Source organism: Ursus americanus, chromosome 1 (assembly GCF_024610735.1).
Source record: "Ursus americanus isolate L20-20 chromosome 1, mUrsAme1.1.p, whole genome shotgun sequence".
Taxonomy (NCBI): Eukaryota; Metazoa; Chordata; class Mammalia; order Carnivora; family Ursidae; genus Ursus; species Ursus americanus.
Window position 1 is genome coordinate 74656191 of NC_142127.1, and position 27331 is coordinate 74683521.

Here is a 27331-nt window from a genome sequence, read left to right on the forward strand (position 1 = left end):
CAGGCCCCTTGCCAAAATCTTCTGAGTCAGCCTCCATGCTGTCTGTCTGCATCTAGAAACTGAGAAGCATTTTGCCCAGATTCGCCAGATGGTACTGTTCATGCCTGTCATTCCCTACCTAGTATTTTGCTCTCCAGCAAAAGCTACCGAGAAGTGAATTTATTCCTGAAGTGACAACGTGTTTCTCAAAACACTGGTGAGGTGGTGAAATTAGCATTCTGAAAGCTGTTTAAAAGGAAAACAGGAGAACTGGTAGATTCGGATAGGAATGAAAACCAAATTGGTGTTCTTTCCATAGCTCCCTGATGGCAGGCTTCTCCTTAATTGTAATGATACTGGCTGTTATGTGCAAGTGACGATTTACTGAACTCTGCATCTGAAACTCATGATGTACTCTATGTTGGCTAATTGAATTTAAATTGAAAAAAAAAAAACACAACGTAATGACACAGGTGAGATGGGTGAGGCTCCCAACACCCATAGTGATCCTTCAGAGAGCTAGGGACCTGCTTTTGCCTGGACCTGGTTTATTTGCTGGTAAAGAAAAAAGCTTTCATATTAATTTGGACTTCCAAAGCTTTTGATTGGATGATGATGATGATAATCACTACAATTTATTAAGCTCTTATTGAGTGCCTTAACCCAAGATAGGTATAGTACATAGATTATTTTCTGGGTTTTTTTATTCTGTTAATCCATGATTGCTTAAATACTAAATGAAAAAGAGAAATTTCCTTTTAATCCCAAGTATCAGATGACCACTGTTAACATTTGTATACCTCTAGACTCTTACTTTTAAGCATATATATGTGTAAGCATATGCATACAAATACATATTTTTAAGTACCTGGGATTAATATTACCCATGTTATTCAATAATCCATTATCAGTTAATATATCCTGCATATCTTTTCATGTCGAATACATAAAGATCTTTCTTATCCTTTTTAACATGTATAGTATCCATTATATGTACCATGATTTATTTAGCCAGTTTCATGTTGGTGGATTTTTAAGTATTTTTCTAGTTTGAGGCCCGTTATAAACAATTATTCGGTAGATATTTTTGCATACTTGCTCTGTTATTTCCTTAGGATAAATTTCTGGAGCAGAATGTTGGTTTAAAAGGTAATGTCAGTTGTCCTTTAAAAAGACTGTTTCTTTTTTGTTTTTTTAAGATTTTATTTTTTTGAAGTCATCTCTACACCTGGTGTGGGGCTTGAATTTACAACCCCAAGATCGAAGAGTCACATGCTTTACTGACTGAGCCAGCTGGGTGCTCCTAAAAAGACTATTTTAACTTACACACTTGAAAGTACTCATTTCCCCCAAACCTTACAAATACTGGCATTTTCTTTGCTTGTCTTCAGACATTCTCATTTTTGTAACAATCTTAAAAGGTAGATGTTGGTATGCTCATCTTAGGCACCTAAAAACCAAACAAAGCAAAACACCCTGAGACTTTCGGAGGAACCTTCCCTAAGATCACAGCTCCTCAGTGATGGTGCTAGGGTTTGAGCCAGCCATTTATGGCTTCAAAACTGGTGGTTTCTCCACCTCTCTGAGCTAATAAAGTGATTTTTACCTAATGTTACTGGTTTTAGGTTCGTCTACATTTGCTAGGCTCACTGTCCTCTTATCTTGCCACTGCCATTTTATTTTATGACCTCTCAGTATCCCTGGACTAGGAAAACATGGCCATCTGTTGCACACGTGGCAGATACAAGGAAATGTTCCCTTTTCTGCAGTCTCTAAGGCTGTCCCCTCCAGGCATTGCCCATGGTTTCAGCACATGGAAGAAAGCTATCAATATAGTTGGGTGGTGAGGTTATTGGATTCTCCCTATCTGTTTAAAAATTCATCAAGTCACCTGGTCCTCACCTGGAGAAGGGCAAGGGAAAGCCTTTTTTCCCTTGCTATTTAAGCAATTTTTCTACCTACCCCCTGCATAGCATGGGGGCATGTATTTTCTTATCAGTTAGATTCTTCAGTGTGAGGTTGGAAGAGATAGTAAGGGGAAGGAACTAAGGGAAGAGAACAGCTGAGAGATAAAGAAACCCAGACAGCCTGGGAGCGGGCTCAGTTCTCCTTCAGCTTTGTAAATGATTTCTCTCTCATCCGCCAGGAGAATCAGTGAAGGCGTCCATCCAGGAATCAGGAGCATTCCTACCGCGGGTACAGAACAATGATCTGATCTGGTATTGTACTGTATGCACAGTGTCTGTGGAGAGCACTGACTGCTTTAAAAGATCTGTCCGTTAACAGTTCTCTGTGACAAGAATAGGACGCTGCCAGTGCCATTCTCCTGGGAGCTCTCCCAAGGGGGAACATTGGATAGAGCAAAGGGAAAATGTTGATGTGGATTGCATTCGTGAACTTTGGAGTGTGGGAAAATTCCAGAGTGGCAGTTCTCTTCTCAGCTGAGTGATTGCTGACTATATAAGTAAGCAGTGACACCGAACCTTGACTTGCTCTGGCTTCTTTTTTAAAGGCCAAAACCCCTTCTCCATAAGGAGGCATTAGAAGGCCTCCTTTTGTACTGGTTTGGAAAGATACTACTTGTATAACCTCAGGTTACTGTGGAAACATGTGACCCATCCTTTCTCTCAGCTTTAAATTGTCTTCATCCTGCAGAGCTAAGTCATGTGTAAAGAGACTGTGATTTTCATTAAAATTAAATACCGAGACAGCTTGTCTTCAGCACATTACCTAAACAGAGAAAAAAATGTGAAATTAATGGGAAATGTCAGCTGTGGTGACTTCAGGCTGTGTCTACTGAATGACTCACCTGGCAACAGGACGTTTGAGGAAATCCAAAAGAAAAGATGATGTATGTGTGGTACCTTCTGGAAACAGAGCTGTGTCCGGAGTTTTTAACAATCCCTGCCTTCCTTTCCAGCACATACCAGAAGACAGCTACAGGATGCGGAGCAAGCCCCTAGGAATCTGCCTGATAATTGACTGCATTGGCAATGACACAGGTGGGTATGGACGCTGCAGATTAACGGATGCTCCGCAGTGAGGTCACGGCCCAGACAAGCTGTGTTCATCAGTGATCAGCACCAGCTGTTTTAATAAACTGCGGCGGCAGCCTGTGGCTTCCATAGTGAGCGGTCTCTCTCATGTCACAGCCTAGTGTGGATTAGGCTGGAGTGAGCTTCGTTCCACGTGATCATTCAGTGACTTCATCATCTGAAGCCTTGGGGTTTTCCCCAGGATCCTCTGTATCTGGCTGGTGGATGAAGGAAGTGCGCCGAGGATCTCACAAGGGATTTTAGGGACCAGTCCTAAAAGTGAGGGGCATCATTTCCACCCACATTCCATTGGTCGAACTCACTCGTGGGGCCCCACCTAACTGCCGTAGACAAGGAACTCAGCCTGGCTGTGTGCCAGGAAGAAAAGGGAAGGGGATTTGGGGAGCACATAGCATTGTCTCGGGCACAAAGGTGTGACTGGTTGAAAGTTGGGGAGCTTCAATCTTGCTTTTTCATGCGGGGTGCTGCGGCAGGGAGGTGTCCTGGGATCCAGAGTGGGGTTGAAAATGGAAGGCTTTCTGGCTTCGGTGTTATCAGATGTCCCATCATTTCCCATAGATAGACTGTGGAAGCTCTTCTGGGGAAAAATTAAAACTGTTATAAATGTGTGTTCGCTTAGAGGCAGCGTGTTCCTTAGTTCTGCCGTCCTGTCCTTGGGCTGGCGGCCTCAGTCTGTACTTTGTGTGTTACTCTTCTTTGGATCTGAACTGATTCTCTTGCTCAATTGTCGCTGGATGTCCTGTTCAGTCTGAATCAATCACTGGTGATGAGTGAGAGAGAATAAGAATCTTATTGTGAAAGAACATGGTTAATTATTTATCTCTTCCTCAGAAGGGTTGGTCATCCCATTTCCACAGTTTTCTTGCTTTTCAGAATTCTTGGAATGAGTCAGATCTGTCTTTTAGGCTCGCTTAAAATGTTACCATGGCGAGTTCCATGGGAAGAGAATCTAAGAAAAGGTCAAATTAGCAAATATTAGGTTGAATTTCCCAGGATTTCAGATATGATCTCATTTTTCTCATGTCCTATTTCTGGTTAGAGGTGAGATGTGCTGACTCCTCAGCTATAGATAAGTGTCCTTTCTCTCTTAGCCATTAGTACCGATATAAGAATGAGAAAATATTTCCTCAATGAGTAACTTCCTGCTTTAAAAGAGAGTATTCGTCTTCCACTTTCTATTATAGTCAGTTTTGTTTCATTCATTGGCAGAAAGTTTCCAACTGCAGGATGTATATCTGTTGTGTGAAGAGAATCATAAAGCCATGACCTGCTGTGAATTTGTGACTAAAACCCGGGGTCTGTGTTTGCCTCTTGTGCGCTGGGATTGAATGTGTGTTTGTGTTTTCCTGCATTATAGGAGCATGGTCAGAGTTGGTCCTGGAATAGGACTGTGTGCATTTGAATCATGGCTCTGCCATGTCCTAGCTTGTGACCTTGGAGTATTTTCCTAGCCCCTGTAAGCCTCAGTCTCCTTTTTTTTTTTCTTTTTAAAGATTTATTTGAGAGATAGAGTGTGCGTGCACACACACATTGGGGGAGGGGCAGAGGGAGCGAATCTTCAAGCAGACTCCCTCCTGAGCATGGAGGCTGACCTGTGGGCTCGATCCCACGACCCATGAGATCATTACCCATGAGATCAGGACTTGAGCGGAAATCAAGAGTGGGACACTTCACTGACAGCACCACCCAGCTGCCCCTCAGTTTCTCTTCTATAAATGGGTAGATAATAGGACCTACCTCTTGGGGAGGCTGGGAGATGTGAATGAGTTCACACTTGTGAAGGGCTTAAGCCCATACATTACCATTTCTACATCAAAATGAATGGATGTTCACTCTAAGTGGAATAAAGACCATCAATAGCCTCTCATCGGTTTAGGAAAGGTTTTGCCACAGAATGAATCGGGGAAAAGAACAAGGTTTTCAGAGCTTCTGGGGTTTCTGAATTGTGGACGAGGAGTTGTGGATACATGATAGAGTACTTTGAGGCTGCCTGAGGTACCCAAAAGCCTCTTTGACATGCAATAGGCAGGCTTATTATTGATACTGTTTTCTCCTAAGAAAAGCTAGTCCAGAAGGAATTACTAGTAACCATTTGTACTTAAAAGGAAGGTATATTAAAAGTAGTTTAATTTTGAGTGAATGTAGGTTGTCCATTCAAACCCCTTAATTGGTCTATGGAAACAAACGAAAAGTCAGACTTAGACAAAGCTGACTCTGCCACCCGCTTCCTAAGTCACTCATTCCTCTGTCCTTGTTCACGATCATCTCCCCTACTTGGGGGGCCTTCCCTTTCTTCTGTTTGGTCAAGTCCCTGCTTAAATTATGCCTTTACCACAATCTCATCTCCAGGTGTCTCAGCACAGATGGTCCCTCCTCCGACCGTTTATTTTACCTAAAATCCCACTGTACTGTGTGACATGTCAGTCATTATTTGTGCGTATTTATAAGCTCCCCAACTAGACAGTAGGCTCCTTGAAGGGCAGGTACTTCGTCTGTATTTCCCAACATGAAATATAGTGTTTCTGCAACATAGGAAGAGGAACTTTTTAAAACATGAGTTTTGGGGTCAAGCGATTTTGAGAAATGATGAATAGTTTGTTCCTCCTTTGGAGATTTGCATTGGTCTTAAAGACTGAGCAGTTCTCCCATAAAGAAACTTATTTAAGTCTTAACGTTGCATTTCACATTTATGTTTGACATCAGAACTCCCCTTCTCACTAAGAATATCCTGCCCAACTTGTGTTCCATTTGTATACCTATTTTTTTTTAAGATTTTATTTTTTTATTTGACAGAGAGTGAGAGAGCACAAGCAGGGGGAGCGGCCCGTGGAGGGAGAGGGTGAATCAGGCTTCCTGCTGAGCAGGGAGCCCAACCCAGGGCCCAGGACCCTGGGATCATGACCTGACCCAAAGGCGGAAGCTTAACCAACTGAGCCACCCAGGTGCCCCTTTGTCTGCTTTATTGTAATTAGAACTGGGCTCATTCAAGGTGCTCATTAAGTAGTGGTAAATAGACTAATGAAGCACTCCCTCTTTCTTAGTTATTCTATACATTTATTTAATGGACTTCTTTTTATAGATTGTGTCAAGATTAATGCAGACTCATTTTATTTTGTTTTATGATTTTATTTTTAAGTAATCTCCACACCCCAGGTGGGCCTTGAACTCTTGATCACATGCTCTACTGACTAAGCCAACCAGGCACAGGAATGTGAACTCATTTTAGATGAAAACAAATTCTAAATGAATGGCTTCACGACTTTTTACTGTATTTAGTTTTTTGGATTTCATCTCAGTTGCCCCAAAGCTGTGGGTGGTGCTGACCCTAGTCCTTGTCCTAACTGCAAAGCCACATAAAAACTCATCATTTTGGGAAGCTGAGGTTTATAGAAGTAGGGCTGGGTCAGGAGTGGGGTTTCCAGGGCGGGCGGAAGGAGAAGTGTGACTTCTGCAGTTGTTGAGGTTTTATTTTCCAAACTCAGCATCCAAGTTTTTCTTCCCCTATTTGAGGGAAATGGCAAGGCAGCTCCTGTGATAAATGTGACACAATCTGACTGCCCCCAGCCCATTTTAATGCAGGCTAGAGAGACTTCCCTGTGGAGTCCCTTCTAAGGAGAAGCTTCCATGAGAGAGATGTGCTGCAGGCTCCTTTCTTTTCTTTTTCAAAAAGATTTTATTTATTTGTCAGAGAGAGAGTGAGAGAGCATCAGCAGGGGGAGGGGCAGAGGCAGAGGGACAAGCAGACTCCCCACTGAGCAGGGAGCCCGGATGCGGGACTCAATCCCAGGAACCTGGGATCATGACCTGAGCCGAAGGCAGACGCTTAACCGCTTAACCAACTGAGCCGCCCAGGCATCCCTGCCTTTATTTTCTTTAAAATTAATATCTTACATTTGAGTAAGCACTCATAGTTTGCTAAGTGTCTTTACAGACATCTCACCGGATCCTCACAGGCACCTTTTGAAGAACATGGTATAGGCATTAGTATTAATAACATTAATTACAGATGAATAAACTAAGACAGTTAATTTGTTCAAACCCACCCCATCATTACTCCCTTGATCTTATAAATCAGACCGGGCTATATCCATGCTCTTGTTGGCCCAAGAAAGTTGTAAATGCCAGCTAGCATCAGTCCTCCCTCTCTGATAGAGGAAAGATGTGACATTATGGGAAATCTCGACTACAGTGACTTCAGGCTGTGTCTACTGGGGTGACAGTGCAGCCAGAGGGATATTTAACGGAGGCTCCATCTTGGTCTGAGGCCCCTCCAGATTTGCTGTTCTTACTGGCTTTTGGGAACCTGTTATGTTTTTGGCTTTACCTCCCCTTTATTCTTGTTCTACTAGGTAAGCACTTCCTGCCCCAGACGTCGGATTCCCATCCCCTTCCTAGCCCCTCTGTTGGCGTAAGTTAGTTTTCCCAGGTCCAGGCAAGGTTCAGACCCAGTGGATAGGTAGAGGAGCCAGGATTTAAACTTAGATCTTGTGATTCCAAGACTGGTTCCTCTTTTGCTGGTCCCATGCAGCTGCCTGCTCGCTGCTGTGTGACAGTCTCCACTCTAGCCAGAACCCACAGGGAAGCCAGAAAAAAACAAAGAGATGGAAGGCACGGGACAGCCCTTGTTCTGTCCCTGACCCCTGCACACCAGCATGGAAAGACAGACTATGGCTTTGTTTCGAGGATTTCGATAAGGGAGGAAAAATCTTATCAGTGCAGGGAGGGTTTTGAGGGAAGTGAGTCAGTCTGAGAGAAGTAAACAATAGCTTTGAGTCTGGTGTTTTCCTGTTTGCCTCTGCCCCCTGGAGGAAAGAATACGCCATGACATATGAGTCTTCAAAGGAAGACGGGAATAAAACACTAGTGATGGAACTGGGGTCCTTGTCTGGATGCTCTTTGTCCAGTCCTGTGTTCCAACCTGAGCGCAGTACCGGGTATGGAAGGCTTTCCTACGCCTGCTGAGGTGAAGTCCAGGGGGCTGTGCTGGTGGGCTTTTTCTACCACCGTGAGATCCTGTGGGGACAAGTGAGCTGTTATTAGGTTCTCCAGCAACCCGTGTATCATGTCCTTCATGTCCCTCATAATATTTATCATGGGGTTTTAAGGAGATTGGCACCTTCTTTATATCTCTCCGTTATTACATGATATATAATTCTTTTTTTTTTCACCCTTACCTGTGGGCCAGATGAAAAGTAGGTAGCCTAACTACATCCTTAAGTAATGGTAATTATCATTCCCTTATCCTGATTTACCTGTTGAATTATTAATCTAATAATGTGTGCAAATCACTCCAAAATTTAGTGGCTTAAAACAACAATATTAATTTATATCTCTCACAGTTTCTATGGAGCAGGAATTTAGGAATAGCTTAGCTGGGCTCTTCTGGCCCAGAGTGTCTTGGCAGATTGTGGTCAGATTTTAGCTGGGGTCATCCAAAGGCTTGACTGGGATTGAAGGGTCCTCTCAGGTGGCTCACTCATGTGGCTGTGCAGTTGGTGCACGTTCTTCACGCGAGCTTCTCCGCAGGACTGCTTGAGTGTTCTCGTGACATGGTAGCTGGCTCCCCCCAGAGGGAGCTGTTCAAAAGAGAGAAAGAGCCAGGTAGAGACTGTATCCTTTTTATGATCTAGCTTCGAAAGTCACATCGTATCCCTTTTGCCATGTTCATTAGAAATAAGTTACCAAGCATGGTCCACATTCAAGGGGCAGAGAATTACCCTTTTTAAGGAACGAGCGTCAGAGAATTTGTGGACATATTTATAACTGCCATATCTGGTAGATGTGGGGTCACAAATAATCCCAGCTCTCCTGAGTGGGAAGTTCTGCTAGACCCGATGTGAACATATCCAGGTACTGCCCAGGGGCTCGGTGAATTAACTCAGAACACTCAGGAGAGCTCTTATTTGTCCAGTGGCTGGTTTTTCCAGCTTTTTGTTTACCCAAGTTTGTGTACCTTTTTCTGTCTTTCTCTTCCTATTTCCTGTTGAGAAGCCAGAAGAGAAATTGCAATAGCTGACTTTGACTTTTATAGTTTATTAGTGGTTGGTGAAGTTTTCAGGGCAAGAAGGCTCAAACTATTGGCTGAAGCTATGAGTCTTTGAATTATTTGTGACTATTCAGACCTCATGTTGTTTCCATTTAATGCAGAGAGTTGACAATTTGTGGCAAACAGTTACATGGTAATTTCAGGGGAGTTATTTACCTCTCCTTTCTGTGATGCCTGCACTGGTATGAGATGGGGCCCTTGTGTTCCTTGGTAGAAGTTGTATCTGTTCTAATTACTAGTGTGTTGTTTGATTTGGGGTGGAAGCAGTGGTAGACTTCTGGAAGACCATACCCCGGGGGATGAAGAGTCATGAGACATGGAGAGAAATCCAGAAAAGTTGGCTAAGAGTTTGGATAACAATCTGAATTCAGAGATGCCTGTTTAGCTTAGGGAAGAATAGTTTCTAATTCTACAAATGAATTAGGAAGTGGAGGCATGCCTCAGACAAGGAACAGAAACTTAATGGGTGGCTCAAAGGGATGTGAAATTTTTAATGAGGAAGAGAAAGATGTCTGTCTCTGCTATTAGAAAGATATAACAAAGCAGGAGGCTGTATTTACTCAGGAGACTGTATTTACTTCTCTAATGAAGGCAAACTGAGCAGATGGGAAAGAAATGGACTGGGTAGACTATAGAAATTTCTAAAAGATGGAAACGAGATTTTTTAAAAGAGGGAATAGGGCCCCAGGAACTTTATTTGTATTACCTCATTTAATCCTCACAGCACGTTCACAGGGTGGGTATCATCACTTCCATTTAAAGCTGGGGAGACCCACTTCTTTGAGGTCATGCAGCCCACAGGTGTAGTAAGGTCATTGCTAGAAGGCAGGCTTGTCTGGCATAAAGTCGGCCTTTTCCTCTGCCTTCCACTGTTCTGCAGGCAAAGTCAATCCAGGATTCCTGGAAACGCGGAGAAGAATCTTGGGGGCACTGCAGGGAGTCTTAGCTAAGGGCTCCCACTGCTCAGTCAGAGGTAACACTGGGAAGCAGGCCGTGAGAGGAACTGGAGAGTCTGGAAATGGTCACGACTTCAATGTGGGGCCTCTGTATCAGCCCACAGCCTGTGGGGATGAGGGAACTCGTGACCCGGGCCATCCTCTCTGCAGCCATTTGGATCTACGCTCTGCAAACGCATCCATCTCCTACATTCTTGTGTGTTAGTTTAAGAAAGAGCCTTTTGAAAAATCCCCAACTTTGTTTTGGTTGAAGAGAAGAAGTTTTGTTCCCTCTTTGGTTGCCTTGGACTAGAAGTGGACTCAGTCCATGCCTGTGGCCAGATGTGCCTGAGGTCGCCTCAGGCAGGGACAGATGGTAACCGAGAACCTGGGACATGAATGTCGTGTGTTTCACGTTGATTCCTTCCAACCCGGTGCTCAGGTCCTTCAAAACCTCAAAAGATGCAGGGACAAAAGCAGAAATGGATAAGTAATGGAGATCAGACTATGCTTAGAATTGCTAGCCGGTGTCTCTTAAGGTTTTCTCACGCTAGTGTTGTTTTCTGTGTGTGTTTGTTTATTTTATCCAGCGTTTCTTCGGGACACCTTTACTTCCCTGGGCTATGAAGTCCAGTATTTCTTGTATCTGAGTGTGGACAGTATAATCCAGATACTTCGCCAAGTTGCCTGCATGCCCCAACACCAAGACTACGACAGCTTTGTGTGTGTCCTGGTGAGCCGAGGTGGCTCCCAGAGTGTGTTTGGCGTGGATCAGACACACTCAGGGTTCCCTTTGGATCAGATCAGGAGGATGTTCATGGGAGACGCATGCCCTTCTCTCTTAGGGAAGCCAAAGCTCTTTTTTATTCAGAACTATGTGGCATCAGAGAGCCCACTGGACAACAGCAGCTTGCTGGAGGTGGACGGGCCAGAGCTCAACAACTTGGAATCCAAAGCCAAGCAGCCTGGGCCATGTACCATCCACCGAGAAGCTGACTTCCTCTGGAGCCTGTGCAAGGCGGACGTGTCCCTGTTGGAACGGTCTTCCAGCTGTCCGTCGTTGTACCTGCAGTGCCTTTCCCAGAAACTGGGGAAAGAAAGGTGAGCCACCTGGGTAGGCTGTGGCCCATCCCTGGACCACTTGTCTCTTCTCTTGCTACCAAGATGGAGATGACCACTGTGCCACGCTGGATGCTCTTCTCTTCAGGGAGAAGAGGATTTTTTATTCCCTGTTGGGGTTGCCTTAGGAGGAGGACATTTCATTAGGGCTTTGTGCTTCAGGAGGTCACTTGATAGTCAGCTTGTAGTTTGGATGTTGTTCAACAAAATAAAGACATTTTTAATTATCTTTTTTTTAATGACAAAAGCAGTACATCCTCCTTATTAAAAATAAAACCCATGAAATATAAATGCCAAAGCAGAATATAACAAGCAGTTACAGGCCTACTTATTAGATCAGTCTCTGTGAGCCACATCTTGGCGTATTGCCTTCCAGATCTTTGTTGGATACCTGCACAATCATATCTGAATGTTTTTAAAACCAAAGTGGAATCATCATCTACTCTTACTTTATAACCTGCCTTTCGTTGGTGTAACAGTGTATCATTTTACAGCGCCATTTTAATGTCTGCGGAGCAGTCCAGAATATGTCTGTGGCGTACTTCACTTGACCCATTTTCAGTCATTGGAAGGTGTCTTGCTTTCATAAAAGGAAAGCGTTCAGTATCTTTGGAGCTCAGTATTTGTGCTTATCCGTACTGTTATCTCGAGGAAAATTCCCAGAAGAATTGCTGTGTCAAACGACATGCATTTTTAAAGGCATGGATACAACTTACCAGATTGTCCTCTAGGACAGTTACACGCGCTGTGCACGGGAGCGCTTGTGTCCCTGAATTCTGCCCGACACCGCGTGTTCTTTGTTTCCCTGTCTCGACAGTTTGGTAGGTGGAAAATGGTACCTGACTCCCCACATCGGCAAGTCTTTGTTCTACAGACATTTCTGATGTTTATTGGCAAGAATACTTTTCAAAGGGAAAACCAAACCTTGGTGATCTGGTTTTCAAAATTTAAGAAGGTTATTTCCATGTAAGATTAGCAGTCTTTTTCAGTTGTCCCCTCATAACAATTTAGAATGACATTTCGGAGCCATGTGTGAAATGTATTCTGTGGTAGCTCTGGGGACCCCAGGAATATATCACATGGCCTGTGACACCCCCTCCCGACCCCCTCAGTAGTGGCTCAGCAGCGAGGAGTGGGCTGTAGTAGAAATGACTCAGCTTTCCATGGGCCAGCAGTGTTCTTGGCATGCCTCCTGCATTTGCATAGCTGATCCAGGTGCATTATCATCCCGCTGGCGTGTCTCCAGGATAAGACTCAGTTGCCCCTTGGGTGAGGGGACTGTGGTTATTGGGCCGGGGTGCTGCAAGCTGGTTTGGATCACTCAGTAAGCAGCTTGTAGAGCGTTTAAAAAGGAACAGTTTCAATGCACTGTCACATCTGCTGGCTCATTTCACCCTAATGACAATCTGTCTCCTCTCTGATATTTGCATGGCATTAATTTTTGCCTTTCTCTTTCCAGAAGACGCCCACTCCTGGAACTCCACATTGAACTCAACAGCAGTGTGTATGATTGGAACAGCAGAGTGTCTGCTAAGGAGAGGTACTACGTCTGGCTGCAGCACACTCTGAGAAAGAAACTTATCCTCTCTTGCAAATGAACAGCGAAAAGCCTTTCCTGGCCCTGCCGTCTCCACCACTAGCCAGAAGTAGTTTTCAAGTGAGTGTATGTGTCATGTGGGTAAGGTGAGGTCCCAGTATGTGCCGAAGTGAGCTTCTGTGAGGAATGTTGTCAGGAAGGTGTGTTTGAACTAAAGCCTCTGGGTCGAAGGCTTTGGCCTCTGTTGCTGAAAGCTTGTCAAGCCAGTGTTAGGAAGGAAATGGCTGTGAAACTTGAAAAACCGAGTACTGGTGGAGTTGGGTGCCTCAGGATTATGTTGCTTTCCTTTGTGCAATCAAGTAAACCGGAGCCATGGAGGTAGGGTTGTAGTCACAGTCTGTTACCTGTGGGTATCCGTGCTCCAACAGAAAAGTAAAAAAAACCACAACACAACAAAACAAGGAAACATAACACACACTTATAATCTTACCTACCACGAACCACCACAGTTAACGAGCAATTCTTTTTCTGTACCCAAGAAAAAATGCCTGAATGAGAAGACAGGGTGGCTGTCATCCTCTGTTCAGGCTACTATGACAAAGTACCAGAGATGGGAGGACTTAGGGAAACACCTACTTCTCCCAGTTCTAGACACTGGGAAGTCCAAGATCAAGGAGCTGGCAGGTCTGATGTCTGAGGAGGACCCGCTTCGGGGTCTGCTGATGGCCATCTTCTCACTGTGCCCTCTCATGGCAGAGGGCAGAGAGAGGAACCAAGCTGTCTTGTTATAGCTCCACGTTCATGACCTGATTACCCCAAATGCTCTGCCTCCTAATATCATCGCATTGAGAGTTAGGGTTTCAAACTATGAATTTGGTGAGGGGCACGAACATTCAGTGCATCGCCGTGGCTTTGTGATTTGAGATTGCTAGTCTGTCTAGGACTCAAGTGCTATCTTACAGCTAATCATGTAACCTTTCTTTCTAAGATTTGATGAGATGACCTAAAGCAGATCATTATTTAAAATATTTAAAGTTTTTTAAAAAAATTATTTATTTTTATATGTTTTGACTTGATGTTAAATAGTGTGTATCTCTATGTGCTAATGCAGTAAAATATTTCAAATCTTATAATAGCCCCAAATTGAAAATTTGCCAAGTGTTCAGTAATAAGGGTATGGTTATGATGATATGTTCAGTGGTTGGTGTTTTATGTGACCATTAAAATTATGTTTATAAATAATAAGAGCTTACATTGAGCTCTTATTAGCTCATTACAAAATTACATGGATTGTCTCATTTAATCCCCCCCAAAAACAGCTCTGCGAGGTGGTATTATTTTTCTCATTATTTTTCTTCCATTTTATAGATAAGGAAAATGAGTGATGTTAAGTAGCTTACCCATGGTCACCCCATACTAGGGTATAAACTCAAGCCTTAAAGAGAGCCACTTTGGGGCCCAAATCCTTAACCAGTTCATAATATGGCCTTGACAGGACATCATAATGAGAAAAATGCTCATATTTTTGTGTTACCTGGAAAGGAGTACAAAATAGTATGTTTATTGGAGCTATGCTTAAAATAAAACAAAAAAACTCCTCTCATAGGAAAACGAAAGACCAGAAAGAAGTGATTACAATGTGGCATATGGATGACAGAACTATGGCTGATATTTTCTCCTTCTGTTTTCCAAATTCTCATCTATATTTGTCTTCATGTTTGAGAATATTGGCTTCTGCCCTAAAGCCTAGGTAATTCCTTTTAACTTTCAAGTAGTTGGTTCCTCATCACTAACAAAACTACCCTTCTCTTCTTATTTTTGTCCTCACTTCTCTCTAGTCCCTCTTTTCCAGAAGCAGGACCCCTGGTCTCAGGGCTGTTTTTCTGAGCTGCTGGTTAGGATGACTGATTAATCAACCCTTGGTTGACCCTCATCCCTACCCCTGTTCTATCCTATCTGCTGTTCTCTCCCATTCCCCAATTCCTTCAACCTTTTCCCATGAATAGGCCATCGTAGGCGTCACTTGAAACCTTCTTATCTCTGAAGTGTTTGATATCAGAATCTCTTTTTGCCCTCTGAGATTTTAGGAGCAAGTTTTCAGGATTAAGGTTGTTATTTATGCTGCCAAGAGGTCAGAATTTGAGGTCAGTCTTGTCATTTTGACTGTGTTCATATCCCACTTGCTGATCCCACAGACTCATTTTCTTCTTCCCTAGTAATAGAAAACTGATTTGTAACTGGGCACAAATCTTCACAGAATGTAGTCTACATACAATGGAATATTACTTAGCCATCAAAAACAATGAAATCTTGCCATTTGCAACAACGTGGATGGAACTAGAAGGTATTCTGCTAAGTGAAATAAGTCAGTCAGAGAAAGATAAATACCATATGATTTCACTTCTGTATGGAATTTAAGAAACAAAACAGATGAACATAGGGGAAGGGAAGGAAAAATAAGATGAAAACAGAGAGGGAGACAAACCATAAAAGACACTGAACTCTAGGAAAAAAACTGAGGATTGCTGGAGGGGAGGTGGGTGAGGGGATGGGATAATTGGGTGATAGGCATTAAGGGGGGCACGTGATGTAATGAGGACTAGGTGTTACATATGACTGAAGAATCACTAAATTCTACTTCTGATAATACACTATATGTTAATTAAATTGAATTTAAGTTAAAAAAAAAAGAACTAACAGGTGCTGGCAAGGATGTGGAGAAAAAGGAACCCTCATGCACTGTTGGTAGGAATGCAAACTGGTGTAGCTGCTGTGGAGAATGATATGGAAGTTCCTCAAAAAATTAAAAATAGAATTATCATATGATCCAGTAATTCCACTATTTACCCAAAGAACACTAATTCAAAAGGATATATGAACCCTTATGTTTATTGCAGCATTTTATTTACAATAACCAAGATAACACAACCCAAGTGTCCATCCGTAGATGAATGGGTAAAGAAGATGTGATCTATATCCATATCTATATCTATATCTATATCTATATCTATATCTATATCTATATCTATATCTATATCTATATCTATATCTATATATAATGGAATATTACTTTGATTGATCTAGAGAGTGTAACGCTAAGTGAAATAAGTCAGTCAGAGAAAGACAAATACCATATGATTTCACGCATACATGGAATTTAAGAAACAAAACAAATGAACAAAGAAAAAATGAGGCAAACAGTCTCTTAAATACAGAAAACAAACTGATGGCTACCAGAGGGGACATGGGGGGGATAGGTGAAATAGGTGAAGGGAATTAAGAGCACACTTATCACGATGAGCACTGAGTAATGTATAGAATTGTTGAATCACTATATTGTACACCTGAAACTAATAGGACACTGTATGTTAACTATATTAGAATTAAAAATTTAAAAGGTAGTTGTTTATTGCCCTTCACCTTTTTATCCCTTCCTCTATCTTGCTGACTAGAATATAGTTGTGATGGCTGGAGCCTTAGCTTCCATCTTGAACTGTAAGGATAAGGGCTACACTGTAGGGATATGTAAGTGGTGAGCAGGAAAGAAAAATTTGTCTAGATGATTTTAATTTTCTAATTATTGTTTAAAAATGTATGCACACTGAAAATCTGAGCTACCTATATGTTTTACATGCATCTTGGTTGCTTCCAGGTTTTGGCATTGTGAAAAAGGGTGTGATAAACATTTGTGTGTTGATTTTTGTGTGTGGATACAAGTGTTTAGCTCATTTGGGGAAATACCTAGGAGCACAATTGTTGAATTGTATGGTAAGCCTATGTTTAACTCTGGAACTAACACAAGACTGTATTCCCAAGTGGCTATACCATTTTGCAGAGTTCTTGTTGCTTCACATCCTTGCCAGTATTTGATGGTGTTAGTGTTTTGGATTTTAGCCATTTTAATGGATGTAGAGTGATAACACGTTTTAATTTGCGATTACCTAATGGCACGGTAGTGAGTACCTAATGGCATGGTAGTGAGCATTTCTGTGTATCCTTATTTGAAATCTGTATATCTTCTTTGTTGAGATGTCTGTTCAAATCTTTTGCCCATTTTTATTTTATTTTTTTTATTTTTTATTTTTTTTAAGATTTTGTTTATTTATTTGACAGAGATAGAGACAGCCAGCGAGAGAGGGAACACAAGCAGGGGGAGTGGGAGAGGAAGAAGCAGGCTCATAGCAGAGGAGCCTGATGTGGGGCTCGATCCCGGAACGCCGGGATCACGCCCTGAGCCGAAGGCAGACGCTTAACCGCTGTGCCACCCAGGCGCCCCTCTTTTGCCCATTTTTAAACTGGGCTATTTGTTTTCTTACTGGTGAGGTGTTTTGTTTTTTTTTTTAAGATTTGTTTATTTGAGAGAGGCAGAGGGAGAGAGAAGGGGGAGGGGCAGAGGGAGAGGGAGAGGGAGAGAATCTTTAAGCAGACTCCCTGCTGAGCGCAGAGACCAACTTGGGGCTTGATCTCATGATCCTGAGATCATGACCTGAACCAAAAGGTTGCTTAACCAACTGAGCCACCCAGGCACCCCTCTTATTGGGTGGCTCAGTTGGTTAAGTGTCCTCCTTTGGCTCTGATCCTGATCCCAGCCTGGAGTCTGAGCCCCTTGCTCAGCCCGGAGTCTGCTTCTCCCTGTCCCCCTGCTGTACTGCTGTGCGCCCTCTCTGTCAAATAAATGAATAAAATCTTTTTTTAGAAAAAGAGTTCTTTGGTGTTTTGGATATATGTCCTTTATTAGATATGTTTTACAAATATTTTCTTCCAGTCTATGGTAGAAGTTTGTTATTTTAATGATATTCAACTTAGAGTTGTTTGGGTTTTTTTTTTTCCTGGATTGTGCTTTTAGTGTGTATCTCAGAAATCATCAGCAAACCCAAGGTCACCTAAACTTTCTCCTATGTTATTTTTTTTTAAAGATTTTATTTATTTATTTGAGAGAGAGATCATGCGTGCTTGCACGCAAGCAGGGGGAGGGGCAGAGGGACAATCAAACTCCTTGCTGAGTGTGAAGGCCAAGGCGGGGTCAGATCCCAGGACCCTGACATCATGATCTGAGTCAAAGTCAGACACCTAACCACTGAACACCCCGGCACCCCTTTCCTTTGTTTGTTTGTTTTTTTAGATTTTATTTTTTATTTATTTGACAGAGAGAAACAGCCAGTGAGAGAAGGAACACAAGCAGGGGGAGGGGCAGAGGGACAAGCAAACTCCTTGCTGAGTGTGAAGGCCAAGGCGGGGTCAGATCCCAGGACCCTGACATCATGATCTGAGTCAAAGTCAGACACCTAACCACTGAACACCCCCGGCACCCCTTTCCTTTGTTCTTTTTTTTTTTTTTTTTAGATTTTATTTTTTATTTATTTGACAGAGAAAGAGAAAGCCAGTGAGAGAAGGAACACAAGCATGGGGAGTGGGAGAGGAAGAAGCAGGCTCCTAGAGGAGCAGGGAGCCCGATGCGGGGCTCGATCCCACGACCCTGGGATCATGCCCTGAGCTGAAGGCAGATGCTTAATGACAGAGCCACCCAGGTGCCCCCCTTTCGTTTGTTCTTAACCAGAAATTGTAGAGGTTTGCATTTTGCATTTAAGTGTATCATCGTTTTGAGTTACTTTTTGTGCAAAGGGTAAGGTTCATGTCTGTGTTCATTTTTTTGTTTTGATCTTCATATGTAGAGCTTTATATTGAATATACCAATAGACCCAATATAGGTAGCATGTTGGGAGTTTTAAATAAATGCAATTGTATTATTTGTTTCTTTGTATACAAAGCGCATATTGTGACTTAAAAAATAAAATAAAAATTACATATTGTAAAAGGGTCCAGTTTGTTTAATATATAAACACACTTAATGTATTTATTTTAAACATAAAGGGGATAATATTTAACACTTTTTCTTTTCATTCAAGTGGTCATGTCTGTATCCATGCTTTGTATCATATTTAGGCTATTCACAATTTTTCACTGTTTAAATGATACGAGTAACATCTTTTCTTCCTTATTTGGTAAGGACTTCCTGCTGCAAACCCAGGATTCCCATCCCTTTCTTAGTGCCTCTTCTGGCATAACTCAGTCTTCTGTCAAGACTGAGCATTATTTCAACTGTCTTTCATCTTTAATCTCTCTCTCTCTCTCTTTTTATCCTTCAGTCCAAAAACAAGCTCTGACTCCCCATTAAATAAAGTCCCTCTCTTTCAAGCCACTGTCTTATGTCTGTTTTAGACTACTCTCCTCTCTCTTCTTTCACCCATTTACTCCATACTTCCTTGCTATCTGGATTTCACCGTACTCATTCTGCCAAATCTACAAGATCCAAGGGTAACTTGCACCACAGTTACCAGACTAGTAGTCCATAGATTCTATGGGGTCATTGTCCCCTTCCTACTTCTCTAGGGTATTCCGCCCTAGAGTTCTACCAAGGACTTTTCTGACCAAGTCTTCCCAGTATCTCTCTCCTCCAGATCCATAGATGTGGATATGCACAAGGATCATTCCTTTGTTTTCTCTCTTTATATGTTCTCTTATTCTAACAACCTTGTAGCTTCAACTACTACTCCTGTGCTGCTAACTTGTTGAATATTTCTAGCCCAGACTCTTCAAATTCAAATCTCACCCTGCAACTTCCTGGCAAATGTTTCCACTACATTTCCTTTGGGGACCTCAAACTCAGTGTACTCCAGATACAAACAAAACCTCCATTCCAAATCTGCTTTTCTGCCTGTGTCTCCACTTTCAGTTAACAGAGCCTCCAGAACACCATTTTCGCCTTGATCCACCCTCTCCTATGTTTCTTCATCCCCCTGTTTTCCGGATGGGTTGGTTCTGTACCTATAATGTCTTTTCCATCTATCTCCATCATTACAGCCGCCTCCTCTACCCCCCGGCTTTCATGATCTCTCCATTGAACTATAAGAATAGCTTTCTCACTGATCCTGTCTCCAGCCTCTTAAATCTATGATTACTTCGTACATGGCAACCTGGAGAGTCTCTGTAACTGCAGCTTTGTCACCTCCCTCTTTTGAAACCTTCAAGATTCTCCAGCGCATACACAGTAAGAGTGTGGCTGGGGGTGGGGTGAGGGATGGAGTGGGGAGCAGGGGCTGCTGGTGTAAGTCCTGGAGTCCAAAGGCCCAGAGAACCAGGAGCTTTAATGTCCTAAGGTAGAAGAAGATGACCAACCCAGTTCAAAAAGAGAATTGCCTTTCCCCCTCCTCTTTACTAGACCAATAATGGGTTAGATGTTGCCCACCCACATTGCTGAGGGCAGATTTTCTTTACTCAGTCTACTGATTTAAATGCTAATCCCTTCCAGAAACATCCTTACAGACATAACCAGAAGTAAGTTACTGGTTCTCTGGGTATCCCTTAGCCAACAAGTTGATACACACAGTTAACAATCACAAGGTTGTCTGTGACATCTGATAGTGACATATTCCAGATCTCCCTTTCTTGTTTCACTGAGATATAATTCACCTTTTATAAAATCAATCCTTTTAAAGTGTACAAGTCACTGAATATATATTCACAATTGTGCATATCACCACAATCTAATTTCAGAACAGTTTCATCTACCTAAAAAGATCCTCCATACATATTAGCCATCATTCCCTATTCTCTCCTTCTCCCCAGCCCCTGAGCAAACACTCATCCACTTTCTATCTTTACACATTGATCTAGTCTGGATATTTCATATCATACAATAGGTTTCCTTTTGTATCTGACTTCTTCCATTAAGCATAATGTTTTCAAGATTCATCCATGTTGAAGAATACATAAGCACTTGGTTTTATTTTATGCCTGAATAATATTCCATTGTAGAGGATATAGCACATTTTGTTTATCTGTTCATCAACTGATGGAAATTAGGATTGTTTCCACTTTTTTGGCCTTTATGAATTATGCTGCTCTGAGTATTCATGTGTAAATTTTTGTGTGAATACATGTCTTCAGTTCGCTTGGGTATTTACATTTCCATCAGCAGTGTATAAAGGTTCCAATTTCTCCACATCCCTGTTTTTGTTTGTCTTTTTTTTAAAATTATTATAACCACCCTACTGGGAATGAAGTGGTATCTCATTGTGGTTTTGATTTATTTGCCTTAATGACTAATGTTGTTGAACATCTTTTCATGTACGTATTGGCCATTTGTATATCTTCACTGTAGAAACATCTATTCAAATCCTTTCCCATTTTAACTGTCTTTCTATTGTTCTGGTGTAATTATTATTTTTTTTTAAGTTTTTTTTAATTTATTCATTTGACAGAGAGAGAAAGAGCACAGGCAAGGGGAGTAGCAGGCAGAGGGAAGGGGAGAAGCAGGTTCCCCACTGAGCAGGGAGCCCAGTGTGGGGAAGGGGTAGCTTGATGCGGGGCTTGATCCCAGGACCCCTGGGATCATGACCTGAGTTGAAGGCAATCACTCAGCTCATGGACTGAACCACCCAGGTGCCCCATAATTATTCTTTATATATTCTGGGTACTAGTCTATTATCAGATATAAGATTTGCAAATAGTTGTTTCCATTCTAGGTGTTGTCTTCCCACTCTCTGGATAGGGTCTTTTCTAGCACAAAATGTGTATATTTTGTTGATGTCCAAAACTGATCCGTTTTTCTTTTGTTGCTTAAAAGTTTCGGCATCATATGTAAGAAACTATTGCGTAATGCATGGTCATGAAGAGTTACACATATTTTCTTGTAGGAGTTTTATGATTTTAGCTCTTACATTTAGGTCTCTGACACATTTTTGGTTATTTTTAAATTTTCTTAGAACAGCATTAAAAATATTTTACTCTTGGGGAACTTGGGTGGCTCAGTCGTTAAGTGTCTGCCTTTGGCTCAGGTCAGGACCTCAGGGTTCTGGGATTGGGTCCTGCATTGGGCTACCTGCTCGGTGAGTCTGCTTTCCCCTCTCCCTCTGCCCACTGCTCCCCCTGCTGTGCTCTCTCTCTCTCTGTCAAATAAATAAATAAAATCTTAAAAAATTTTTTTTTACTCTTAACCACATCCGCCTAGTTTCCTAGACAATCTATTGTTAGTTTATTGAGTTCTTTTAGGAAATATCATCATGGAACTTTGACGTTTTGTCACTTCAGATTTACCTAGCTACTTGTCCCAAACTCATTTAAGTAAGAAAGTAAGATGAAAGACATTCAGGGTTCACAGACTGGGAAATGGTGAATTTATAGATCAGCTTCCTAGTTCTACATTTAGGTTCTTCCAACAAAAATAATTATAAATATGTGCCAAAATTTATCTATAACTATCTTCTATGCTGCATTGTTCACGATAGCAAAAGATAGGAAACATATTAAATGTCTGATAATTAGAAATTGGTTAAATAAGTATGGTACGTCCATGGAAGGGAATATCATTTAGCTGTTACACATCATGTTTTCAGACTATTTAATGATATGGAGAAAAATATGTGTGTGCTATTAAGTGAAAAAAGAAAATTGTACAGCACAATTCAATTTTTGGAAAATAATATACACATAGAAAAGTGAAAGGATATATACTAAAATTTTCTTTTTTTAAAAGATTTTATTTATGTATTTTAGAGAGAGAGAGAGAGCGCACATGAGTTGGGGGATGGGCAGAAGGAGAGGGAGAAAGAATCTCAAGCAAGCTCTGCACTGAGCGCAGAGCCCAACATGATCTCAAGACCCTGAGATCATGACCTGAGCGAAATCAAGAGTCGGAAGCTTACTGACTGAGCCACCCAGGTGCCCACAAAATTTTCTTTTTAGAAGATTTATTTGTTTATTTTAAAGGGAGAGTGCGTTGGGGGGGATGGGCATGGGGGGAGAGAGTTTTAGGCAGATTCCATGCTTAGTGTGGAGCCTGATGCGGGGTGTGGGGCCTGATGCAGGGCTCGAGATCACCACCTGCGCTGAAACCAAGAGTCGGACCCTTAACTGATTCTGCCACCCAGGCACCCTATATACAAAAATTTTAAGGTAGTTATAGACTACCAGTGACTGTGGGTTTCTCCATTTTTCAGCTTTTCTACTTTAAATATTGGGAGCTCACCCCCCTCTTTTTTTTTTTTTTTAATTATCTCTTTTGTAGTAAGAAAAGAGCATGCTAAAACAGATAGCTTTCTAGGATAGTGAATCCAAAATGGGTCACTCTTTACTTGTCTAGCTACAATCTCCTGCCAGTTCACTATTTGGACATCTCTGCTGGGATCCTTACCTGGGAGAGTCTTCCCCTTTAGTACATGGCTTCACCATGCTTTCATATACTAAGAATAAAACTGGTTCTGGTAAGGTCTGGAGTGTGTGGATAAAGTGTGGAATGAGTGGGGGAGGAGGGCCTGGAAGTTGGGGATGGGATGGCTAATCAGAAGAGGCTGCTACCTCAGGACCAGGGGTTGGACTGAAAATTTCAAGGCACAGAGCCCTTCTCCAGCTGGCATACCCATCAGACCCCATCACTTGTGTCCATTTTTTTAGTTCACAAGTATATACCTATAAAGTTCCCCTATATAAACCTGGAGGATGGAGAACTTGGACCAAAGCCTGGATGTAAAGGAAAGCCTACCACTGCCACCACCAGCCACTCGGAAGGCGGAACTAAAGAAACAATCCAGTATTTCCCTTTTGTCACTAGGGCAGTGGCAGTCCCCCATCACTGTAAAAGGCTATATAGGTTTTGACTGGCTCTTCATGTAGACTCAGTTGACTGCAACGAATCAGGAAAGATGCCGTAAGAAATGTTTATTCTTTCCATTACTCTCAACTTGCCATCAGCACGTGCTCAGTTACTGTGCTCTAATTTGGAAGAAGTATGAAATACTGACTACAAATAAAACAGCATACCATCTCACCTCCATAACTTGGTGCAGGTGTTTCCGCTGAGTACTAGGATAAAAGCTGAAGTTTTACTTCGTGTGTCTCTATTCTACTTCTACTTTCCAAGCTCAGCTCAAATACCTCCTCCTCCTCCAAGGCATCTCCATCAGGATTCATCCCTTGTTCCTGGGGCCCCTGTGGCACTTAGGTGAAGCCCTGTTGTAGCATCACCACACCCTGCCCTGTGGTTACAGATACCACGGCATACCTGGAGGTACAGGCAGCCATAGCCTTGGGACCGAAAGCATGGGATTTGGAATCAGAGAGACCTAGAATCCCCATCTCTTCCTAGCTTTGGGATGATGGCAAGATACTTTGCATCTGTGAACTTTGATTTCCTCATCTACTGAATGTAGCTAATAACATTGACTTTAGACAGTTCATCAGAAAAGAAGGGATCAAAAAATGGGAGTAATCATAATTACTTGAAGGCAGATGCATTTTATTCACCTTTCCTTTCTAATCGTGCCCAGTTCCGTGCTGTACACATAGGAAGGGCTTGCTAAATATTTAATATTGTTGAATCAAAGTTGAAAAAGCTAATGTACTTTATGAACGGGGTGAGGAATGATAGTTTTGCCAAACTACCTTCTGAAATGCCACAAGGAATTAAATAGAATAGAAGACTAAGACTTAGGGCTTGTGTATCTTTATCTTTCAAAAAAATTGTGGCAAAATATACACGACACAAAACTTACCGTTCAAATGACTTTTAAGTGTACGATTCAGTGGCATTGTGCAACCATCACCGCTAGGACTTGTCTGTCCTTGCTTCTTTCTTTTTCTCTGAACCATTTAGTTATTATTAGTAATGGCAAAGAACTTTTCCAAATGGCAAAAATTCCAATAATGAATGGAAGTCCCTATCTCGGTGCTCATGCCTGTCTGTAGGGATTTTGTAGACGTCATACACACATAATCATCTCCTCCTCACTCAAAGCCACATTCTGGTTTTTCGCACTTGTTTCCAGGACCAACCAATTGTATCTTTTGACCGATTTACTAAATCGATTGAACTGCTCTGCCCATAGTACACTTTAAGTCGTAGGCTTTTTGAAAATTGAAGTACAGCTGACATACTATATCCTATTAGTTTCAGGTGTACGTAATAGTGATTTGATACTTTTGTACACTATGAAATGATCCCCATGTTAAGTCTAGTTACCATGTCACCATACAGAGTGATTACGTAATTATCGACTATATTTCCTATCTACATGTTACATTCCCATCACTCACTTATTTTATAACTGGAAGTTTGTATCTCTTAGTCCCCTTCACCTGTTTTAGGTGTCCCCCAACCCCCACTCTAGTAACCAACAGTTCCCTATGAGTCTGTTATTGTTTTGTTTGTTCATTTGTTTTGTTTTTTAGATTCCACATATAAGTAAAATCACACATGGTATTTGTCTTTCTCTGACTTATTTCACTTAGCATACTGCCCTCTGGGTCCATCCATGTTTTCACAAATGGCAAGATTTCATTAATTTTTTAAAAAGATTATTTATTTATTTATTTGACAGAGAGAGAGAGAGAGAGAGAGAGAGAGCACACAAGCAGGGGGAGCAGCAGAGGCAGAGGGGGAAGCAGGCTTCCCACTGAGCAAGAAGCCTCATGTGGGACTCCATCCCAGGACCTTGGGATCACGACCTGAGCCAAAGGCATATGCGTAACTGACTGAGCAACCCAGGTGCCCTGATTTCATTCATTTTTATGGCTGAGTAATAGGGCTTGTCTTTCTTAAATATAGAAGTTCTCCGGATGATGCCAAGGATATGAAAATGGCACTTTAATATATTTGTTAATAAGCCACCATAAATCTTTTTTTCAGAGATAAAATATCTTTCTAAGATGCTGTACTTATCAGAGCTCTGCACATTTGAATGAGCTGAATTGCAGTGTAGTGACTTAGAGTCAGATTTGCTGGCTTAAATTTTGGCTTTCCCACTAGTTTACCGTATAATCTTGGACAAATTACTTAACCTTTCTGTATCTTAGTATTCACATCTTAAAAGAGGGTCATGCTAATAGTATTTATCTTAGAGCCTTGGGATGATTAAATGAAAAAATGGTAGTTGCCATGTAAGTATTAGGTATTGTTTTTATTCTTAGAAATAATGTCTTCAAAGTCTTTCCTGCTGCACTGAATGTGCTGTGAGGCCAAAGACTTCATCAGTTTTGTCTGCTGAGTTCCCTGCAAATACCTCCAAATGGATTTATAGTTCAGCTCTCCCTCCCTTTTTTCTGCCTTAAAATTTTATTTGCGCATGCAAATGTTTGAGAAAGGGTTAAGATGGCTGACCATTATTTCTCAAGTTTTTGGGTTTTATTTTAAAGGTTAAGAGAGTTTGGAGAAGGAGATGGTTAGGAAAATAAGCTCTTTCTCTCTCCTTTCTTTTTTCTTCTCTCCTTCCTTCTTCCCTTCCTCTCTCCCTCCTTTTTCTCCTCTTTCTTTCTTTCTTCCTTTTCTTTCTTTCTCTTTCTTTCTTTCTTTCTTTCTTTCTTTCTTTCTTTCTTTCTCTTTCTTTCTTTCTTTCTTTTCTTCCTTTCTTCCTTTTTCTTTCTTTCTTTCTTTCTTTCTTTCTTTCTTTCTTTCTTTCTTTCTTTCTTTCTTTCTTTCTTTCTTTCTTTCTTTCTTTCTTTTCTCTCTTTCTTTCATCAATCTCAGTGATCCAAGGGAATGGCAAGAACACTTAGTCCCTTTCAAAAGTTTATTTGTAGGAGCCCTTGGTTTAACCTAGGAAAATCTGGAGCTGTCCCGTTGTGGAAAGTTGTGACTCTTGCCTTTAGGAGGCGCTGTTTGTCAGAGTTACCCCAAACCCGCAAAGGGAGGGGAAAAGGCAGCCGGGGCAGCGATGACGTAGGCAGGAAATAACTTATAAAGCTGCCCAACCGGAAGATCCCGTTTTCCTTGCGGAGGCTGCAAGTCTTGCGTTCTCTTCCCGCGCAAATGGGAACTTCGCTGGAACTTGGATTACGCGGAGGATTCTAATTTCTTTAAAACTTGATTTTCAGGCAGTGTCTCCCGGAACCATTTGCCTCCAGAGGGTCAACGGAATTGGATCTGAAGGTATGTGATTAGCACCTTTCCCCTGCTGAGCTCTTACACTCTAGCCTTGTTCCTTGCTTTAGTGACAGACACTTGCAGAAACTCTCGTCGGCAATGGCACTATTTCTGCGTGGATTTACTAGCCGTGCTAGGGAAAATGAAGGTTTAAAAAGCCCCAGAAAGCTCCAACAGAGACTTTTACAGGCGGAAATATGCTAGTCCCAAAATAGAAACAGTCTGGCCGACTACGGATTGGAATGTTTGGGAAACTGCAAGACAAACGTAGGTAACTTAGAATGGGAAGCCGTCTCCAAGAAACCATTCATTTGGTTTCTGGTATCACAGACTACTTCCAGAAGGGAAGACCCCATGGATGATCACATTAAAAATACCATTTTCTGTTTTCTTTCTCTGTCCCCCCCTTTCCCTCCCTCTCTTTATCTCCTTAAGTAAGCGGCCACACCTAATGTGGGGCTTGAACTCAAAACCCTGAGATCAAGCGTCACAGGCTGTACCTACTGAGCCACCCAGGCGCCCCTTATTTTCTTTTTCTAACAAAAAAAGTAATGTGTGTTCATTGCGTAAAATCCAAGAAACTCGGTCAGGAGCCGAGAAGAGAATTTATAGTATTTGTATTTCTACCACCTAGATCTAACCACTCTTTGTTAGTGATGTTTTTTGTTACGTTCTCCTTCCTTTGTAAAGTGGTTTCTTGTTTCTAAATAGCCAAGTCTTGCAAAGAGAATATATACCTTGAGG

General features: G+C 41.9%; 2 protein-coding genes across 13 annotated transcripts in view; both read left to right on the forward strand.

Annotated features, from left to right (window-relative positions):
• The window catches only part of CFLAR (CASP8 and FADD like apoptosis regulator), a 45000-nt gene extending 26513 nt beyond the window's left edge, over positions 1-18487 (forward strand). For 10 of the 11 annotated variants that reach the window (XM_045806478.2, XM_045806476.2, XM_045806471.2 and 7 more), the window contains 4 exons: positions 2126-2175; positions 2900-2981; positions 10607-11117; positions 12595-18487. In XM_045806478.2, coding sequence (XP_045662434.1) covers positions 2126-2175; positions 2900-2981; positions 10607-11117; positions 12595-12733 — 782 coding nt within the window. In that variant the 3' untranslated portion in view covers positions 12734-18487. The remainder of the gene's footprint in view (positions 1-2125; positions 2176-2899; positions 2982-10606; positions 11118-12594) is intronic. The other variant, XM_087862615.1, reaches the window with a different exon arrangement.
• A 7967-nt stretch (positions 18488-26454) lies between these two features.
• CASP10 (caspase 10) overlaps positions 26455-27331 on the forward strand; it is a 33091-nt gene continuing 32214 nt past the window's right edge. For both annotated transcript variants that reach the window (XM_045806484.2, XM_045806483.2), the window contains exon 1: positions 26455-26593. The gene's annotated coding sequence lies outside the window, so the exon portion shown is untranslated. The remainder of the gene's footprint in view (positions 26594-27331) is intronic.